Source organism: Herpailurus yagouaroundi, unplaced genomic scaffold, assembly GCF_014898765.1.
Source record: "Herpailurus yagouaroundi ecotype Mexico unplaced genomic scaffold, PumYag 162, whole genome shotgun sequence".
Classification (NCBI taxonomy): Eukaryota; Metazoa; Chordata; class Mammalia; order Carnivora; family Felidae; genus Herpailurus; species Herpailurus yagouaroundi.
In genome coordinates, this window is record NW_024412403.1 from 39,315,747 (window position 1) to 39,335,980 (window position 20,234).

A 20,234-nucleotide genomic window follows, 5' to 3' on the forward strand; every position below is an offset into this window, starting at 1 on the left:
CTCTCTCTGCCCCTTCCCCATTCATGCTCTGTCTCTCTCTGTCCCAAAAATAAATAAACGTTGAAAAAAAATTAAAAAAAAAAATCTTCCTAGTATTAAATTTTCAATCACATCGTCTACCACCAGGGAATTTTAAACTGAAATAAAGGCAATCGTCATCTTCATGTGCCATACAACTATAAGTACATAAGTATATGAGGCACCAAGTTATTAACTATGATTCCTTGATTTGTCTTAGATGAAAGAAATGTAAGATACATGTATTTGTAAGTTTCTTTCTTTCCTTTTGAACTTTGAGCCAGAACAAGATGTTTACTTGGATACTATTGCAGTGACTTATTTTTTTTCTTTCGCTTAGGAAAAGTAAGTTTCGTTTTCATAAGACTTATTTTAGTGTTAGATCCCAACATGTACTGTGCTTATGAAGGAAAAGACTCTGCAGAGCTCAAAGGGGATAGAACCATTTGGGGAAAGGAAGATACTGGAGGGTATATCCATTTCCCAGTTTGGAAGACCTTTTACTGTTGTCTACTTCTATCAGGATACCTGGAGAATTATTTTTTAGAGATCTGCATTATGACACTTGCTTTTCGGTAACTGAATTGCTTATTCTTATTCTTCGCAAGCCTGAGCCTAAAAGAGGATGCGAGCTAAGAAGGCAAAGCAAGATTCCATTGCCATCAATACCTAGGGAGTAATGATCCCATATGCAGTTGGAAGAATCAGAAGGACTATGCCTATGGTATAACTGTATAGAATAAATGCTCCAAAAAACAAATTAAAATTTTCAGTGGAAATGAGTAATCAGTGGAACTTGTATCCAGTTCAAGATCTTAAATAGACTGCTAGCTTAGTCTTCTAACACTGATTTATAAATAAGGAGGTATTCAAGATGTCAGAGAATCTATTATTAGATATCTAGAAAACAAAACACTAAGTTAATTTTTTTTAATCTGTTAAGGTAAAACAACTCTACCAAGACTTTAGAAAGTAAGAGAATGAATGCACAAGCGTGTTTAGTTTCTTCTTTCACTTTTGTTGTTGTGGTGGTGGTTGTTGTTATTGTTTTTTTCTGTCGTTGTATGAAGAAACTGCTGCAAAATGTCATTAGGTGCATAAGGAAGGGAAAAAAAAAAACATCTCTTCAGCCCTATAGATATGGTAGACAGGATCATAAATCAAATGTTATCTCCTACAGAAGATTTCCAAATTCTAATATCAGGGCTTTTTAAGGGGAAACTGAATTGACTATATTAATGTTCTCACTATGGAGTTATATAGTGTTATCTCATGCTTGATGCAGTGTCACTGTCCTGTTACTCCTGGTGTCTAGCTCCTACTCTTTTTCAGCCTTATCACATAGAAACTATAGACTGGAACCACTTTTTAAATGATCTCCTTTGGTTGCCTGAACAGCAGGGAAGATTGTTACTCATTTGCAGCAAGAAACTCAATCATTTCTGGGTTCCAATTAGAGAAAGCCTAGGGGCCCTCTTTATTAAGATGAAACACAAATTGTATCAAGACTTGCTAAACCACTTAATATTTTTATGGTGATATTAAGAAGCTTGAACATTTTAAGTACTAATTGGAATATGTGTAGGGTATGTTTAATCGATGTATAAACTCTAACCTCCATTTCATTAAAATTGCGTCTTATGGTGCTTTTTTTTTTTTTTTGCCACCTTGAAGATTTACTATACAGAGTAGGATCAAGAATCCTGCAATGTTCAGTGTCAGCAGTGACTTACGCTGCTAAAATCTTCTTTTAACCATTTATACAGGTGCTTTTTCATTATTTTCTAAAAAAGAAAATTATCTTTTAAGAAAACATTTTTTAATATAGACTGACAACTTAAGTGTTGATCTAGAGCTTTGACTTCATTTCTATGTACACAATGTAAAAATAAATATCTAAATTTAATTATATGATTACAGGGCCATATGCTTTAAGATGAATTGAAATCTTGCAAGCAGAAGCAGAGAAAAATTATGACAGGTTGGATTTGAGGGGTATAATTTTGATTGTATGGAAATGTATAGATATATACATATAATTATGTCTGTGTATGTTTAAAAATTCTAACTTACACATCAGAGAAGTATTGCCTCTTAATAAAATACTTCCATTGAGTAGCATTTTAAGGATGAATCTTTTCAAATTCTAATTATCCTTAATATAACTTATTTTAATGTTGGCCTTATGTAGCTTTGTAGAAAAGACATACCATCTAATATTTCTATTATATGCAGTAAGTCATAGTTTTATTGTGCCAGTTTTGCCTCCTTAAAAGGTACAATATTACCCAGGGTATCGTTTTTTTTTTTTTTTTAAGTTTATTTACTTTGAAAGAGAGAGTTCCTTTGTGAGCAAGGGAGGGCAGAGAAAGGGAGAGAGAGAATCCCAAGCATGCTCCAGGTTGTCAATGCAGAGCCCAACTTGGGGCTTGATCCCATGAACTGTGAGATCATGACCTGAGTTGAAATCAAGAGTAGGTCCCTTAACTGACTGAGCCATTCAGGTGCCCCCAGGCTATCAATTTTAAAATAAGAATTAGTAAATTCAAAGATCAACTAGCAGATGTGGGATACATGGAGCAAGTTGAGAAATATTAGTGGTTTGGGTTTTATTAAAGATACTATGAGAGTGAGTTGTCTATATAATTGGATGACATAAATAATTGTATTTTTTCAATATTTTTGGATAACTAGTTTTTGGTTTATTTGTTTTCCCTAAAATGCCTCTTCAGAAGTTTCACAGGCACAGCCCTGATCATCTTGTTTTCTCTTTGTTGTCTCCCCAAGTGCTTTTACTGCTTAAACTGAATGATTCTTTCATCACATTGCTGATCTATTTGTTTTGATACTATTTCCTGTATCTTTTATTACTTGGTTTGTAACTTTTATCACTTCTACAGCATTTTGTCAGAAAAATACATAACTTTGTCTTGGTAAAGGTGTTATAGTTGTAGGCATCACTTATCAAGATAGATGTCTTAATTGTATTCATAATAACAAAACAGAGTAAATGTTTTCACAAAAATAAATAAATAATTAAAGCTGTTTCAAAATAATTTCTGATAATGTGATAAAATCATGTTTAAATAGAATATTTGTCATATAAGTACCAGGAAAATATTCATCATGTTAGAAAGCAAGAGGTAGCAGACAAAGCATTGACTACAGAGTCAGACCAGGGTTTGGATACATCTCTGATGCATATTCTTGCATGCATTAAATTAAAAAAAATTGTATCAAAGTGTTGTTGGGAGAAGTATAGAACATATTAATAACATATCTAGGATAGCTACCATTATCAATACATGGTGGTAGGTATTATTAACTGTTCCTATAATTAATAATTACATAAGTATGTAAAATATTTGAAGATAGAAGTCCATGTTTCATTTATTCTTTCTTCCCTAAAAGCAGGTTTTGAGATGGTAATTCTTTGCAATAATTTAATTAAAAGAGAACTATCAGTTTCTATAAGTTCCTAAAACCTTTTGTTAGATTCTACATATAAGTATGATCATATTTTGTCTCACTATTTCACTTAGCCTAATGCCATCAAGGTGCATCCATGTTGTCTTAAGAAAGTAGGATTTCCTTTTTTTTAATGGCTGAATAATATTCCGTTATATTTGGAATATATTTTCTTTATTCATTCACCCGTTGATGGACACATAGGTTATTTCCATGTGTTGGCTATTGTAAACAATGGTGCAATGAACATAGTGTGCAGATATCTTTTTGAGATAGTGATTTTGTTTCCATTGGATATTTACTCAAAAGTGGAATTTCTGGATCAACTGGTAGTTCTATTTTTAATATTTTGAGGAACTTCAATGCTGTTTTCCGTACTGGCTGCACCAATTTATATTCCCACCAACAGTGTGCAAGGGTTCTTTTTTCTCTACATCTTCTCTAACCTTTCTTATTTCTAGACTTTTTGATAATAGGTATTCTAACAAGTATGAGGTGATATTGCATTATGGTTTTGATTTGCGTTTATCCAATGATTAACGATGTGGAACATAGTTTTACGTAATTATTGGCCATTTGTATGTCTTCTTTGCAAGAATGTTTATTCAATTGCACTGCCAATTTTTTTAATTAGGCCATTTTTTTGCTACTGAGTTGTATAAATTCCTTATGTATTTTGGATACTTACTCCTTTAGCAGATATAAGATTTGCAAATATTTTCTCCCATCCTTTAGATTGCCTTTCCATTTCACTAATGGTTTCCATTTTGTGCAGAAGCATTTTCTTTATATTTTTTTTAAGTTTTTATTTAAATTCCAGTTAGCAAACATAAGTGTTATATTAGTTTCAGGTGTACAATATAGTGATTCAACACTTCCATGCAACACCTGGTGCTCCTTAATCCCCATCACCTAATTTACCCATCCCCCCAGTAACCATCAATTTGTGCTCTATAGCTAAAAGTCTGTCTCTTGATTTGCCTCCCTCTTTTTCCCCTTTGTTCATTTTTCTTTCTTAAATTCCACATATGAATTAAGTCATATGGTATTTGTCTTTCTCTGACTTACTTTACTTAACATAATATCTCTAGCTCCATCCATTTTGCAAATGGCAAGATTTCATCCTTTTCGATGGCTGAGTAATATTCTATTGTGTATATATATCACATCTCCTTTATCCATTCATCTGTTGGTGGACATTTGTGCTGTTTCCATAATTTGGCTATTGCAGATAAAGCAGCAATAAACATCAGGGGTACACATGCAGAAGTTTTTAGTTTGATATAGTCCCATTTGTTTATTTTTGTTTTTGTTGCCTTTGCTCTTGTTGTCATCCAAAAGATAATTGTCAATACCAATATCAAGAAAATTTTCCCTAGAAGTTTTAGTTTCAGAACGTAAGTTCAAACTTTGATCCATTTTGAGTTGATTATTGTGTAAGGTAGACACTCAGGATCCAGTTTCATTCCTTTGCATGTGGCTGTCCAGTTTTCCCAGCACCCTTTATTGAAGAGACTGTCATTTCTTCATTGCATATTCTTGCTGCCTTTTTCAAAAAGTCATTGGCCATATATGTGTGAGTTTATTTCTGGACACCCTAATTTGTTCCATTGACCTATATGTCTGCATTTATGCCAATATCATACTGTTTTAATTACTATAGCTTTTTAATATAGTTTGAAATCAGAAAGTGTGATGCCTCCAACATTTTTCTTCTTTAAGATTGCTTGCCTATTCAGGGCTTTTTGTGGTTCCATAGACATTTTAGGATTGTTTTATTTCTGTTAAAAATGCCATTGGAATTTTGATAGGGACTGCTTTGAATCTGAAGATCACTTTAGTAGTGTGGAAAATTAAAATTAATTGTTCTAATCAATGAACATGGGTTATCTTTCCATATGTATGTGTTCTCTCTAATGTCTTTTATCGATGTCTTATAGCTTTTAGTGTACAGATTTTTTACTTCCTTAAATTTTTCCTAAATATTTTATTCTTTTTGATGCAATCATAAATAGGACAGTTTTCTTAACTTCTTTCTGATAGTTCATTGTTAATATATAGAAATATAATTGATTTTGTATATTGATTGTGTATCCTGTAACTTTACTAAATTCATTTATTAGTTTTAACAGTTATCAGTGAAGTCTTTGAGGTTTTCTTAATATCATGTCATCAGCAAATAAAGGCAATTTTACTTCTTCCTTTCCTATTTCTATGCCTTTATTTTTTTTCTCCACTTAATTGTTCTGGCTAGGACTACTGATTCAATGTCAAATAAAAGTGGCCAGAGACAGGGGGATAGGGTAGTGGGTAAAGGTGGTCAAAGGTACAAACTCCCAGTTATAAGATAAATAAGTTCTGGGAGTATAATGTACAGCATGTTAACTATAATTAACAATATTGTATTTTCTATTTGAATGTTGCTCGAGAGTAGCTATTTAAAGTTCTCATCACAGGAAAAAATATAACTATGTGAGGTGATGGATGTTAAGTACAGCTATTGTAATTATTTTGCATTATATACATATATCAAATCCTTCTGTTGTACACTTTAATACAGTGTTAGATATCAATTGTATCTCAATAAAACTAGGAGAATAAAAAACAGAACTTCCAGAAAAAGCCTTTAGGGGGATGAGGAAGGCAGGGAACGGAAGTGGGAGAAGCTTCAGGTGGTCTTAGGCAATTTGTGTCACAGTGGTAGCCCCAGGTGCAAAAGCATAATTGTACTTCTGGAAACGGCTTCTCCAGTAACCGCAGGATAGTCCTCCAGAAATTAGTAGGTATGAGCCATTGGCATCAGGGTCAGGACCACAGGATGCTAAAATGACTCTACAAGTTAATTCCTTCATACGTGTCTGCTTAGCTAAGCAGAATAAAATTAAATTATATCTACCATATCTCCAGATATTCTCTGTGAGAGCATGGTGGTTGTTTGGTACCTTACAGAAGTTAGCATATGGATATGCACAGAATCATTGTTAAATATTTAAAAATTGCTTGATTTAGTTAATTCACGCAGTATGAAACCTTTCTCATTTTTCCTTTCTATATGCATATTTAAATCTAATAGGCCAGAACCTGTTTTGTGGACAAAGGATGGTGGAGAATTGCCAGATCCTGACCGAATGGTTGTGAGTGGTAGGGAGCTAAACATTCTTTTCCTGAACAAAACGGATAATGGTACATATCGATGTGAAGCCACAAACACCATTGGCCAAAGCAGCGCAGAGTATGTTCTCATTGTACACGGTGAGTACTTTTTTGACATCGTTATATGAGAAAAAAATGAATGACCTGAAAGACTTTACATTTATCACAATCTTTAGAATATTAAACAAAAATTTAAACAGGTTTTCTTTTTCTTTCAGGACTTTTCATAAAAGATTCACAATTAACGTGTTCCAAGTCAAAGTAATAAAATAAAATTACAACATACACTAAAAATAAAAATTAATTTTGTAAAAGGTTTTCTTTATTACAAATATATACGTTTTGGTGGTGATGAGTAAATAATAGTGGTTTTCTTTAAATTTTACAAATAAATGCTTTTAGTTATAAATCACAATCATGAAAGCTATATTTACCTTAAGTTAATTTTGGTTGTATTATCATAAAAATATATACTTTGCTATCACAATAACTGGTTTCACAAAGAAAGACCATTACTGAAATGTAGCAAAGACAGAGGTGTGCAGCACTGGTAATTACACTAATTTCTTATGAACAATGATTTGAAAGACCCACATATATTTTTTCTTCACTGAACTAATCTCACAATTTGAGTAAACGTAACAAAATGCCAAAAACAAATATCAATACCCAAGATTAAGAGAATCTCTGTTTTTCCAAACCTCCAAAAGCCACAATTATTGTCTATGAGATAGCTTTAACATATTGCTGGATAGAGATGAACTTTTATGAGGTTGATAACTAATGCTATAGACAAAATTAGTCAAGTTTCTTTATTGCAAGACTTCTCAGAGTTTATTAAATATGCCAGGGTATATTGTGAATTTCTAAGAGAAAGAAGCATTAGATAATGGAAGGATATAAGGTATATTTCCTCATGAAAACCTTTTGGAAGACTAGTTTTGTGTCTTACACAATATTAAAGTATTCCAAATGAGTGTTGTATAAAGCATGATGTTGTAATAAATCCAGTATATCTTAAAAATCATGGAGAGAGTTTATTTAATATTTTCCCATGAATCTAATTATAAAATATTATACGAAACATGAATTAGTTCTCTACCTTTCCAAAAAAGAATTTTGGGGGTAAAGTCTTATTCTTTGTGAAGGGATTGTATTTTAGGGAAAAAAAAAATTAATCTAGTTTGTGTTTTTTCCCCAGAGATTTATTTTGTTATGATGCAGACCAAAACTGGGGAAAAATAATATATTGAATCAATATACAAATTTAATATTTCCAAAGTACTTTGGTGTAGGCAGTCTCTCACTTCTTAATAGCACTTTGGTTATTGAAGGCAGAATAAGGCTTGCAGTAAATAGACTGTCCACATATGAACTATTTAAAGATAGAGCTGAGAGGTTGATTTCTACCATCCTATGAATTGTGCAGATTACAACTTTGGGGAAAGATCAGCCTAATCAAATTAGAGTCATAAACCGGAATTAAATGTGGTAACCCCCTGCAGACATACCCTGTCAGGCTGACTGCCAGAGAGAATGTCACAACCACTGGGTGTGTCAAGAAGATAAGTGAGATCCTTGAAGCAGGACCCAGGAGTAGCTTTCAGTTCATGCTGACCTGTATGTTTAGATCATGCAGTCATGGGAGTGTAGTCCAATTCACTCCTAACTTTCTAAGAGCTTCTCACTAACAGTTTTTGGGAACCTGGGGGCATGTTGTATAGCATGTCACATTGTGTTGAAAGCAATGTGACATAAAAAATATAAAGAATTAGAAGGGAAGTGACAGTCAAAATTACATACTTAGATGAAAAGTATGTCATTCTTTTTTTTTTTTTTTTTTTTGTAAGTAATTCAAGTGGAGCAAATGCATATGTTTTCCCAGTGTTTGCAAGCTAGCCAACAGCATGTTTCCTAAGTAGCCAAGCTACCTTTAGGTATTTGGCAGTTGACATATTTCTAATAAATACTTCTCTAACCACTTTGTAAGAAGTCATTTCTGGCTTTGCTTTTTGAACTACAATTCATCAAAAGCACCCCATGGATTAATGTTATTCATGCTGCTAGATAAATGCTGTGAAGTTCAACAGTAGTTTACCTAGGATTATTGACATGCGTAATGAGAGGCTCGATGAAACAGTGAAGCCATATTACACTGTGTTTAAAAAGGGCTCCAATTGGGTTCATTACAAAATAAAGGGTTTTTTTTTTTTTTTACCCTTTGCACACAGGGTATAATGTTTCATTAGTCACTGGTTGTATAAATATAAAAAGCTACTCTCTTCTGTTAATGGTTTGGCTGTTTCAAAACCCTACTAAATGAAGAAATTTGAGTGGCATTTCGATCTATAATGAATGCTGTATGCATTTCGGAATGGAGTGATAAGTGATCATTTGTGAGAACTTTACCCTTTTATCTTTTACACCGAGGTTGATTTTACATTAGCTGTGATAATTTAATATAGCTCTAGCACAGAAGGGCCTTTCATGAGCTGAGACTGTGTCTTTGACTCTACCACAGTTGCCTAGGTTCTATTGATTCTTAACTTGATGGAGGTCTGAACACTTTCCTGTGAAATCATCTGCTATCTAGATGCCATCCTAATGGTTAGATTTTATTCTTTGGGTGTCAATGGGAGTACATTATTTAAATGTTGTCACATTTAGTTGTTAACAGCGCTGACATTTTGTGTTATGGTCACTGGAGGGCTTTTCTCCCCTTCTCCTAATTACACCTTTACAAATTTTAGCTTTAGAACTACAGATGGTAATTTGAAACTGCCAGTCTAAAATTCACCCTCAGTGAAGGTCTAACAAAATAAAATTTAGCATACAAACACTTACAGGATAAAACACTGTATTTATGAAATATTTGTATTGTGCAGGTTCCATTGGGAAAGAAGGTACCATTTTTCACTTAACAGGCTCAGCAATGGAAAAATCTAGCTGCTAATTTGGTAGCCTCAGTTATTCTATTAATTCATGTGAACAGAATAGGGTTTTTTTTCCTTGTTTTTTGCTTTTGCATAAAAATATTGAAGTCATTCTTATGTTTTCATTGGTATCATGCTATTTATTTAGGGAGGCTGATTATTTCCATGTTAATGGTGTTTAAACATGCTGTTGCATTGCTGTTTTTACTATTTGGAGAACTCAGATCAAAAGAAAAATTCTTTCACCAAATAAATCTTTAACATTTATCTACTGAATACAAAAGCACTATAGGTGAACAGAACTCAAGAAGTTTAGAATTGAATATGGAAGATAAGTTAAGCTTTCAAGTAGATATAATATCATAATAAAAGAACTAGAGGAGTATGGACTTACAATGATGTAGCTGTTCAGAGTCTTTGAAAGTATAGTCCAAGTATCTGGACTAAAAAAAAATAGTAACAGAGCACTTTTGAATTATTAAAAGACAAATGGTGTACATCATTAATGGAAGTACCCAACACAGGGCCAGGTGCATAGATATGCAATAAATCAAACTATTCTTATCATGTTACTAGTAGCCTTATGATACCAAAAGACATCTCGATCTAATGCTCTAGTAAAAAACTTCGCCAAGAGTTGCATACAATTTAGTGCCCACAGTCTTCCTGTATGGTACCCAGAGCGTGAATTAGGTTATCTAAGAACAAGACAATTGTAAATTCTTGCTAACTAAGCAGTAGAGAATATCTTGAAGAGAGTGCAGGAGAAAAGTTATAATTACTTCTTTGTCTAATGCAGCATCAAGTTCAGAGGGTTTAGATACAGTATCTTCTCCCCAAGAAAAGAGCTCCCAGATGCACATCCTTCAAGTAGAGAGAACATGGAAGATGCTATTTTATCACACAAGGAATGGCTGCAGAGAATTACAGATGACCTTAGGCTAATCTTATTTTGTGGATGGAGGCAACTGAAGTCCTTATATTTATTTGTCATCAATTGATGTGAATATATGTTCTTTTGAAAGTGTCAGAAACATATAGCACCCAGGAAAACTTGAGAATGAATATGGAAAGTGAGAAACACAAATCAGTACACTTGCTTCATATCTTTAACTTCATTCTCATCACCCAGTATCTTTCACCTCCCTTCACCCTCATGCTAGAGAAATTTGGAACCACCCCTCAAAATACAAATGGAAGAGGAACAGATGCTGGAACTCTTTGGTAACATCTGTACCTTCAAAACCCTCCCTAAGATTTGGAAAGAAATATAGCACTGAAGTAGAAAAGAAATAAGTATTTTATTTCTTCTTCTACAGTAGTGGCACTAACTATGGCAGGCCTAGACTGTAGGAGAGAGTAACATGGAGTCAGATTAGAGTTTCAGTGGAGAACCCACCCCACTCAGAACCCAACTCATTGTTGTCTCAGACAGTCATAACATAGTTGAGCACTATTCTAGAAAGGTTTGCATATTTCCTATCTCTCTTCAAACATATTCTTCCTATTACCATAAGAACCCTTATATGAGATTTAAAATTATTTTGCTACTGCTCTAATATTCCTTTACTTCATTATTTTTCTACTTGTGTGGATAAGCTTTTGAAACAATTCATTACTTCTTCATTATCTTAACTTACTATTCTTGTTGTGAGTGAAATTGCCCACGACAGACCCTGCCATGTTTTTACTTTTATGTGTAGATATTTTGCCTTTGTAGCAAATTTTAGTTTTACAACCACATAAAAACTAGTAAAATCCTGCATAACTAGTATAATTATAGTAGAAAGTAAAAAATAATAAAAAGTTTCTTTATATTTCTGTAACGTCAATCAGTTTACTGACAGTCACTGACTTGATATCTCTAACATATCACTTGACAGTTACCGTTTGTTTTATGTATTTGATCATGTATCTGTTGAAATAAATACTGATGAAAAATATGATATTGCTTTTTTATGTTTCCAGGATAATTTACCTCAGAAATAACACACACACACACATACACACACACACACACACACACACACACACTAGGATCCATCACATTTTATTGTTAGTTAATAAGAACCATCATAAAAAGAGTGTTTCAGATTTTTAATAGAGAGAATATTACTTCTAGAAATATCTGTGTGTTTTAGTCTAGTGAAAGGTATCAAGCTATTAAATATGCCTTTTCAGCTTTTAAAAATCAATATAACTACCATTTTCATTTCACTCTGTTGTTATTATAAATAATAAATGTCAGAAATACTCAGAGACAGAGTTATACACACAAATATTGCATAGTCCTGCATTAAGCCAAGCACCTAGCTTTGTTGCATAGTTTAGACATATATCTTTTTCAGAGATTATACGTAAGTATAGGCTCACTTTCAGTCCTCAGTGCTGAAATTTTCCCTTTCACTTGATTTGCTTACCATGGGAGAGAGGCAAACGGAGTCATGGAGGGTAGGCTTTCTTTCACTTCAGCAAAAACCTCCAAGTCATCTATCACCTCCTTCAAAGTTTCGCTAGGGTGTAGAACATAAGTTCAGTTCCTTTAGGGTTATTAGTACCTGATCCTAAATTTAGAAAAATAATTAATACATGTATAGGTGAGTGAGGTAATAATTATGAAACAGATTAGGGCTATCATAAACTAATACCTTAAACTTGTTTTTAAACTTCACTTACCATAAGAACTAAGCAAATATGATTATGATATGTACATTTCTTGTCTTGAAATATATGTTACACATATTCATGTCATGATTATCAATGATTTGAAAACTCTTGAGAACTTTCATCACATTAAAATGAAAAGTGTACCTCTGTGCTTCCTAGTAAATATGTAGCTAAAAAGTTGGCAGTAACATGTACATTTACCATTACATTTATCTAGCAATGAAACATTTGGAAACATTGAGAGCATTGCGAGACTACATGCCTTTTTTTTTTTCCTCTTAGTTGTGGTGTTAGGCGAGGTGCAACAGATCACTGTGGAACTAGGAGAATGAGTTCATATGGGTAGGTGGCCAGGGAGAAAGAGAAGTCTGGATTACAGACAGATGCACAACCTAGTAAACATTAAAAAGGGATTCAGCTAAAATCTGTTCCCTCACATGGAAACAGACCTACCAGTTGGTAAATTAATTCTGTGTAGTCATAATGAGCATTTTTCCTTTGGAGAAGCTTTCTTTAGATGTGTCAATGGGAAAATACACAGTGTGGGAAGGAAAGGAGAGAAAAGACATCCATATGGAGCAAAAAACAGTGCACTCATGGGAGAGCCCTATGGTTGCTGCCCTCATCTCTGGTGGAGAGTTTGCAGACAGTAAGCTGGTTGGACGAGTCTTAAAACAGTGCTTTCTTTAATTGCTGAGATAAAACATCAGTTCTGGACATGAATACAGTAGAGAGAGCCCGTGGGAAAGGCACACCTCTGCATAAATATGCTGTTGAACTCTGCAGAGAGAAGTGGAGTAGGATCAAATAGTGGAGACAGGAGCACTTTTGCATTATAAAACATTTTAAAAGTTGCATACGTGCAGGCATACATATCACCGTGTTGAGGTTTAATTCCATCTCTTTGTTTTGAGATGAGCATGAATTGTATAAAATGAGGTTTTACCTTCAGAGTAAAATTTCCGTTCAGAGATAGCACTCAACCATTCTGCAGTAAATGTTTCGATGGTACCTACCTCGACCACTGGCTAAAATGTCCATGGGGAAAACCCTCATTCCTGCCTGAAGGGAGGAGAGTCCATCGCCCAACAATTTTAGCATTGTAAATATCTTTTCTTACACTATTTATACATAATCTTTTCTATCAGTTGCAGTAAGGTAAACAGAAGAATAGAATCCGTGACTCTCAGTCTTGCTAGATTTTTTATGTGGAAATAAGGTGAGTTTGTAGCTTTTCAAAGATCTACAAAGCTCTTGCACTCAAGTATATGAGCACTAATTGGCAAATTCATTTAAGAATTCAAGCAATATTCAATGGCCCAATGAGGAAAATTGAAGCGTCTGTTTTCAGAAATAATGGCACACCTAACTAGAAGATACATATTTTTCATGCAACCTGCTTAGTAGCTTCTTACAGTGTAATTTTTACTAACATTGTAACAACACATCATGTGCTTGTTCCAGAAACTAAAAACTATCCTTGACTCCACTTGAGGCCAATCTCCAATTCATCAGCAAGTTCTGATGACACTATTTCCAAACCACGTGTTCAGTATGTCCACTTGTCTCCATTATTCTCTCTAGCCTACACTATTGACTTCCATGTCTACAATCTCTTTCCCACACATATAAATGTTCTAAATACACATTCCTTCATATATTTCCCCTAAGTGTTTCCAAAGGCATTTCATCACACTTAGTGTAAAACCCAAATCCTTATTAACCTAGCTTACCAAACCATACACAATATGCTACTATCTACATATGTGACATCTCATTACTCTCTACACAATCACTTGTTTCTCTGGATCTCCTTCAACTCCTCTAAGACGTCGAGCTCAATCTCTTTTAAGGAAGTTTGTTTCTGTCCAGAATGCTTGTCCAGGAAGTACAAGGAATTCTGTCATGAACGCGGGTATTTCCAAGAGTGATTTCTTATCATTCAGATCTCAGATTAAATGAATCTTCCGAAAAAGGATATTTTTGTCCCACTCCAATCTAAAATAGCGCAAATCACACATCGCTTAATTTTAATTCTCTGCAGGGCATTTATCATTATTTGGTATTTTAGTTGTGTATTTGTATATTTGATTCTATAAATGTGTATGTATACATATATGTATGCATTTATATATATATATATATATATATATATATATATATATATATATATATACATGTTTACATAAATATATTCTATATCCAACCAGTAGATTATGACTTTCTTGAAAGCAGAGATCTTATGAGTCTCATTTTTCTCTGTATCTCTAGCTTTTAGAACAATGCCTTCTAAATAGTAAGCAATCAGTAAATACTTCTCCAATGATTACATTTCTTTGTCTCTGTATATCTCTATCTTTGTCTCTCTCTTTTTCAACAGAAGAAACTTTAATAAAATGTGTATGAATGTATACATATATACATACACAAATGCCCATATTCACATACATGCATATGTGTGTGTGTCCATATATACTGCCTTGACTTCTGAACAAAAATGGGGAAACTGATATTCATTCTTTGGTCACCCAAATCAAGACCATTAGGTTTCATCTCTTATTAGGAAAAGAAGTGAGATCTAGAGATATATTTATTTGGAAATCCATATGTAAATGATGCCTTATACAGTTAAGCAGTGTATGAAACGAACAACTGTGTATAGAATAATTAATATCTTTAATAGAAATCCTAGAAATTAGAAGATTTATATAATTGACTTCACATGTCTGTTCATTTTTTTTTTTTTTTTTTGCAAAATTATGAGATTATTGCTTACTAACAATTGGATTTATTTTCTTTGGAAATCTGTAATATCACTTATAAAGATAAGATTTATTTCTGGCCAAATATAAAGTGTTTTCTGAAAATCTATATCACAATGCTATAGTACCTAATATTTTATTGTTTCAGGAAATCTTTCTTGAGTATCTACTACATACAAAGTGCTAGGCCAAGCACTGCAGAACCTATAATGAATAAATAAACACTCCCTATTATGCCTGGACTTCTCAGTAAAAATGAACAAAAGTGAAGTGTTTTCACCCCAATCCTTCACCATGATGCAACTTCAGAGACGTTTTTAGGATCCCTTCATTAATTGTAATATTCCAAGAGACGCATTCAGGAGAATATGAAATTCCATAGTTAGAAATACTTCAGTAAAATATTCACTTTCTTATTTAGAGCATGTCTTAGATGTAAATAACTTGGAGAAGGTTATCAGTTTGTATAACTAAATCCCATGTGGAAACCAGTTCATTTAATAATCTATTGTAAGATTAGGAAAGATCTTTCTTTATGTTAGAACTCTGAATATTAGGGATACAGGTCAGGATCTAGATTTCTCCGTCAGTGTGTTTCTACTAGATCACACTTCCCTTGTGTATTTTCAGACTTGATTTGAGTTTTTTCTTTAATGGATGACAGAACTATTCTCCAAAAAACAACCTTTCATCCTTACAGAACTTAAAGTGTTTGACCAACTCATCTGATTTATTTTGGTAAAGTACTTTTAAGAAGGAGCTCACAGTATTGACATAGGTGGAGCTAAATAATGTGGGATCATCCACTTGAAAGGATTTTTCCTACTTTAGATTTTACTTTACTTTTGTCAGTTCGGAACTTGAAGAAGTATTTTTAAAGAAAAAATGCATATATTTTTTTTTCAAATAACAGACTGATTTTATTCATAAACTTTCCTTGTAATTACATTGAACTGTTGGTTACCGCCTACAGTTGAAAATTGCAGTACTTTTCATTTTTTAAAAACAGCTTTTTTTTTTATTATAAAAGGATTCCATTTAGTATGTGAAGCCAGTGGAAGCTATCAGAAGGATGAAAAGGGATTCATTCAAATCTAATTTTTAAAAGGGCTCCTTTTTATGAAGCAGATGGGGTTACCATACAACTCTTGAGGAGGAAGTATGTACTGGCAAGTTGAGGCCTTGTCAACCTGGTGGTTGTCATTTAAGTAAGAGCCTTGGTGCTGTTATCCATTCTTATGCTATAATCCAAATAGGCTGCTACATGTAGCTGAACATAATGGGAACAGATAAACGCCCTTCTCTGCACAGGTGAAAAAGCAAATATAGTACATTTTTCCTCTTACAATTGCTTCCAATGGCAGTGCAATTATCAGTAAGAAGGTTAAGGATGCCTTATTATTTTTAAGGTTAGGAAATGTGGATAGCTTCTATCACAAAGATGCTTCTTACCTTAATACTTCTAATATATGTTGAGTTCCAACTCTTCTGTATCTCCATTAATAATCCTTGGCTTGGACTCACTCTTGATTACCCTGGGACCACCCTGGGGAGTTAGTGACATAAAGCAGAAAGAAAGTAGACATATGGAGTCCAGACTAAATGGTAGCAATTTTTCTCCCTATTGAACACTAGTCCTTAGAGAGAAACAAGCAGCTTGGGCTTCTGGGACTCTTTAGACTTAATTTTGCTTAGAAAATCCATTCTGAACGGGCCAGAATGCCATTTTTAAAAAGAGAAACTGCCACCAAACAAAACACGTTGACAAGTTAGAAATTATTGTACACTGCATTTGTAGAGAACAGAACATACCTTTAACCTGAAAAGCTCGTTATTGGAAAAAAGGTGCTACACCACTCTTCAATTTATTGTATACAGTGCTTGTTGGAACTGATTTCATTTTAACAAGGTTATACAGGATCTGCTGTGCTCTAATAAGCTCCAGTAACAAAATGTGGTTGCATTTTGTTAAACTCCTTCATTAGGATGTGATTAAAAAGGGTACTTTTCTATTTTTTGAATTGGATGACATGATTTAGAGCTCTAACACATTTTACAACATTGAAAAACTGCATGCAGAATATAAAATTCTTCAGTGTACTACATCTTAATTTTTTAAATAGTCATTTGGACTTGAAGACTCTTAGCAGAAATTTCTAAAAACTATCTCACACATTGTATTAGGAAGGGAGAGGATTTTTTTTTGCACTCACTAAGCATGAATAAGGCTCAATTACTGACTCATGTTATTAAAAATGATACTACTCCCTATTTACTGACATCATTGTCATTATCACCAGTAGGAGCATTATTTATAAAGCGCTAGTCAAATTCAAAGCATAGAGCCAGGTACCTGAAGGAAGCACAGAGATGTATCATAGATTCTGTTCTCCTGTTATCTGTGTATATTCTGCATACTGTTTACTGTATTAATAAGAATTCAAATAATAGAGTGTATTAATAGATTATGTAAATTAGAAAAATAGCATCACACATGTATTTTATTCTCCACTGGGGGAGACAAAGAGGGACATGGAGTTAGTGACAGGCCCATAACTTTGGTTGTGCCCATAGTGGTGTGCCATGAACACAAGCATTATTGTCATGGGGATCTTGATAAGAAAGTGAGGGAAGCACTATATAAACTCAAAAAGCATGATGGGTATTCAGAGAGAAAGGAAATCAGTTTATATTCAGTTGGTCAAGGAAGTCTTCACAGAGCAGGTCCAGATCAGGCAGGAACTTGGGAGTAGCATTTTACTAGGTATATCAAGAAAGGGATAGAGATGGGAAAATATTAGGGGGTTGAATCAGAGTAAACTTGTCCCAAGGAAAAATGATATTTTAAAAAGCAAAGATATGTTGCCTTATGAGCCTATAGTTAATTATATATATAGTTAGTATATATATATATATATATATATATATATATATATATGTATATACATATATATGTATATATATATATGTATACACACTCACACATATATGACAGTAACATAATATGTAACAAGCATGTGTAGAAAGAAGTATCTGCTAAGTGCCTTGAAAGTGTTTTGAAGGAAGATATTAACTGCAGAATTTGGAAATGCTTTACAGATGAGGTCATATTTAAACTAAACTTAAAAGACAAGAAATGTAATGTTGGTGTCATATAACAGGATGTGGCTCTGAGAACATGGCAGCAAAGAGACCAGCAAGAGCGGAGTCTAGAATTTGGGGAAAAGACTTGTGTTGGGAGCAGATGTCTCCTTGTGTGCTAGACTTCCACTTTTTTGCTCACCGTAACTGGGCACTATGAAAAATAAAGAAGCCAGACATGAGGGCCCTGAGGAACTTTAGTCCCTGTTGTTCCAGCACAGTGCCTGAAAACAATGGTGGAGACAGTTTGGAATTCTTCATGACAGAATCAAGCAGGTTGATCAGGGGTGACGATGGACTGCTGAATTTGTAGGAACAAAGTTGAGCCATGGTTCCTGGACACAGATTTTAGTTTCCTGACTCAACAAGTTTGTTGTGTGAGCTGAAATTGTGCTTCTGCAAGTGAATAGGTCCTTATAGAAGTATTCCACACTATTTATACTGCATTTATTTGTTACCCAGCATTCACGAACATGAATAACTTTTGCTGCCTACTTAGACTTTGCCTGCACTAATATGCAATTGGACGATGACTGAATTTGGGGTTCAGTGGACATTATTGAAATACTCCTGAATTTTTCTTTTACATGAAAACAGCATATATGTTACAACTGAAATGAGAAGTGTAATTTATTGTAATTCACACTTTATGTGTAGGTAAAACTCTAAGCAAATGTTTTCATTCCTGAAACCTTTACTTTTCTCAGTTTCCTATCAAAAATGCTCACATTTTTCCTTTAAACAAATCCCTGAATTTTCTATAGTAGATGTCTATCTAGACAAATAAAATCTCATTATTTTTACTTTGTTCACTTCTCAAAATACAATTTTTATCCACTATATATTTTATCAGTTACTCACTCTTCATTCTTTATGCCTTAACCTCTAGAAAATATATAACACAGTTCATTTCTTTTGTAAATTGTAAATTCTGAACTTCTTATTGGTAACCACTTTTTTTCAGGAAAAATTAATATTATTTGATTGAAATAAGACCTTCTCCAAGGAAAATAGCAATAAAAAATTTGGCCCCATCTTTTGTATTGTAGAAATCAGAGATGAAATGCGATGTAGTTAACTGATTGACTTATTATATAGTTGTCATTTATGAATTTTAATATTCATAAATTATGTCACAAACCATTTTCTCGATTTTTCTAGTGTATAGTTACTTAGTGTCCATGCCCAGACATCCTTTCATCATATGATGTTAACATATAAGGCATATGTTAAGATCTCCTAAAATCAACATCACGTATTCAGCAAATTACATGTAATATTAATATGGCTGCAGATTATCTTGCTTGAACAGAGTAAATTAATGTCAAATCAGGATGTGGTTATTTTTGTCATGTTTTGTGCGTATATATAATTCTTCTGCATGTAGATTAGTTTATTTTTATTCTTGAGAAAAAATAAATGGATATGTCTTAAAAGGGGAAAAAATGACCTGCATTTTCTATCCTGTACTGTGTTTGATTGAACAATTTGTATAACAGTATAATGGTTTTAAAAATGTACAGAATTCTAGACACTTCTAAAATGAAACAAATGATTAGTACTAGTGTTTCTTATTTCATGTTTCCTTATGAAAATGTAGTTCCATTTTCCCAATGGATGTCTAAGTAAAAGACCAAAAGTGAATGAACCAAATCAAATCTCTTAAACAATCGCTAAATGATGCCAAAATGTTGCTACTCAGTTATAGGAGTGAAAAACCAGAGATGAGTGTTTTGACTTAGAAAAGGCAGCTCAGAGTCCTTTTCTAATTTCTGCTTTGACAAGAGTTACAGTCAGGCAGCTAAAATAACTAATCTTGAGATGGAAGTGTTGGAGAAATCACTCCATTATACTCATATGGAATAAAATATTCTCTCTGTACCATAACATACATATATATGCACATATATTTAAATTTAGGGACAAGGAAGCTCTATCTCAAAGTTCTGTCATCCATTAAGGGGCTATAATAATAGATAACTCCAAAATTTGTCATGCTCTTTTACTACTGATCACAATAGGATTTGCTTAGTGAACCCTCCTGACCATTCACCCTTTTTCTGAAGGTCTCAAATTAGGTGCAAATGAAGAG

General features: G+C 33.4%; 1 protein-coding gene across 3 annotated transcripts in view; it reads left to right on the forward strand.

Annotated features, from left to right (window-relative positions):
- The window catches only part of CADM2 (cell adhesion molecule 2), a 1,087,048-nt gene that overhangs the window by 972,395 nt on the left and 94,419 nt on the right, over positions 1 to 20,234 (forward strand). For all 3 annotated transcript variants that reach the window (XM_040484219.1, XM_040484221.1, XM_040484220.1), the window contains one exon: positions 6,560 to 6,738. In XM_040484219.1, the coding sequence (XP_040340153.1) occupies positions 6,560 to 6,738 (179 nt within the window). The remainder of the gene's footprint in view (positions 1 to 6,559; positions 6,739 to 20,234) is intronic.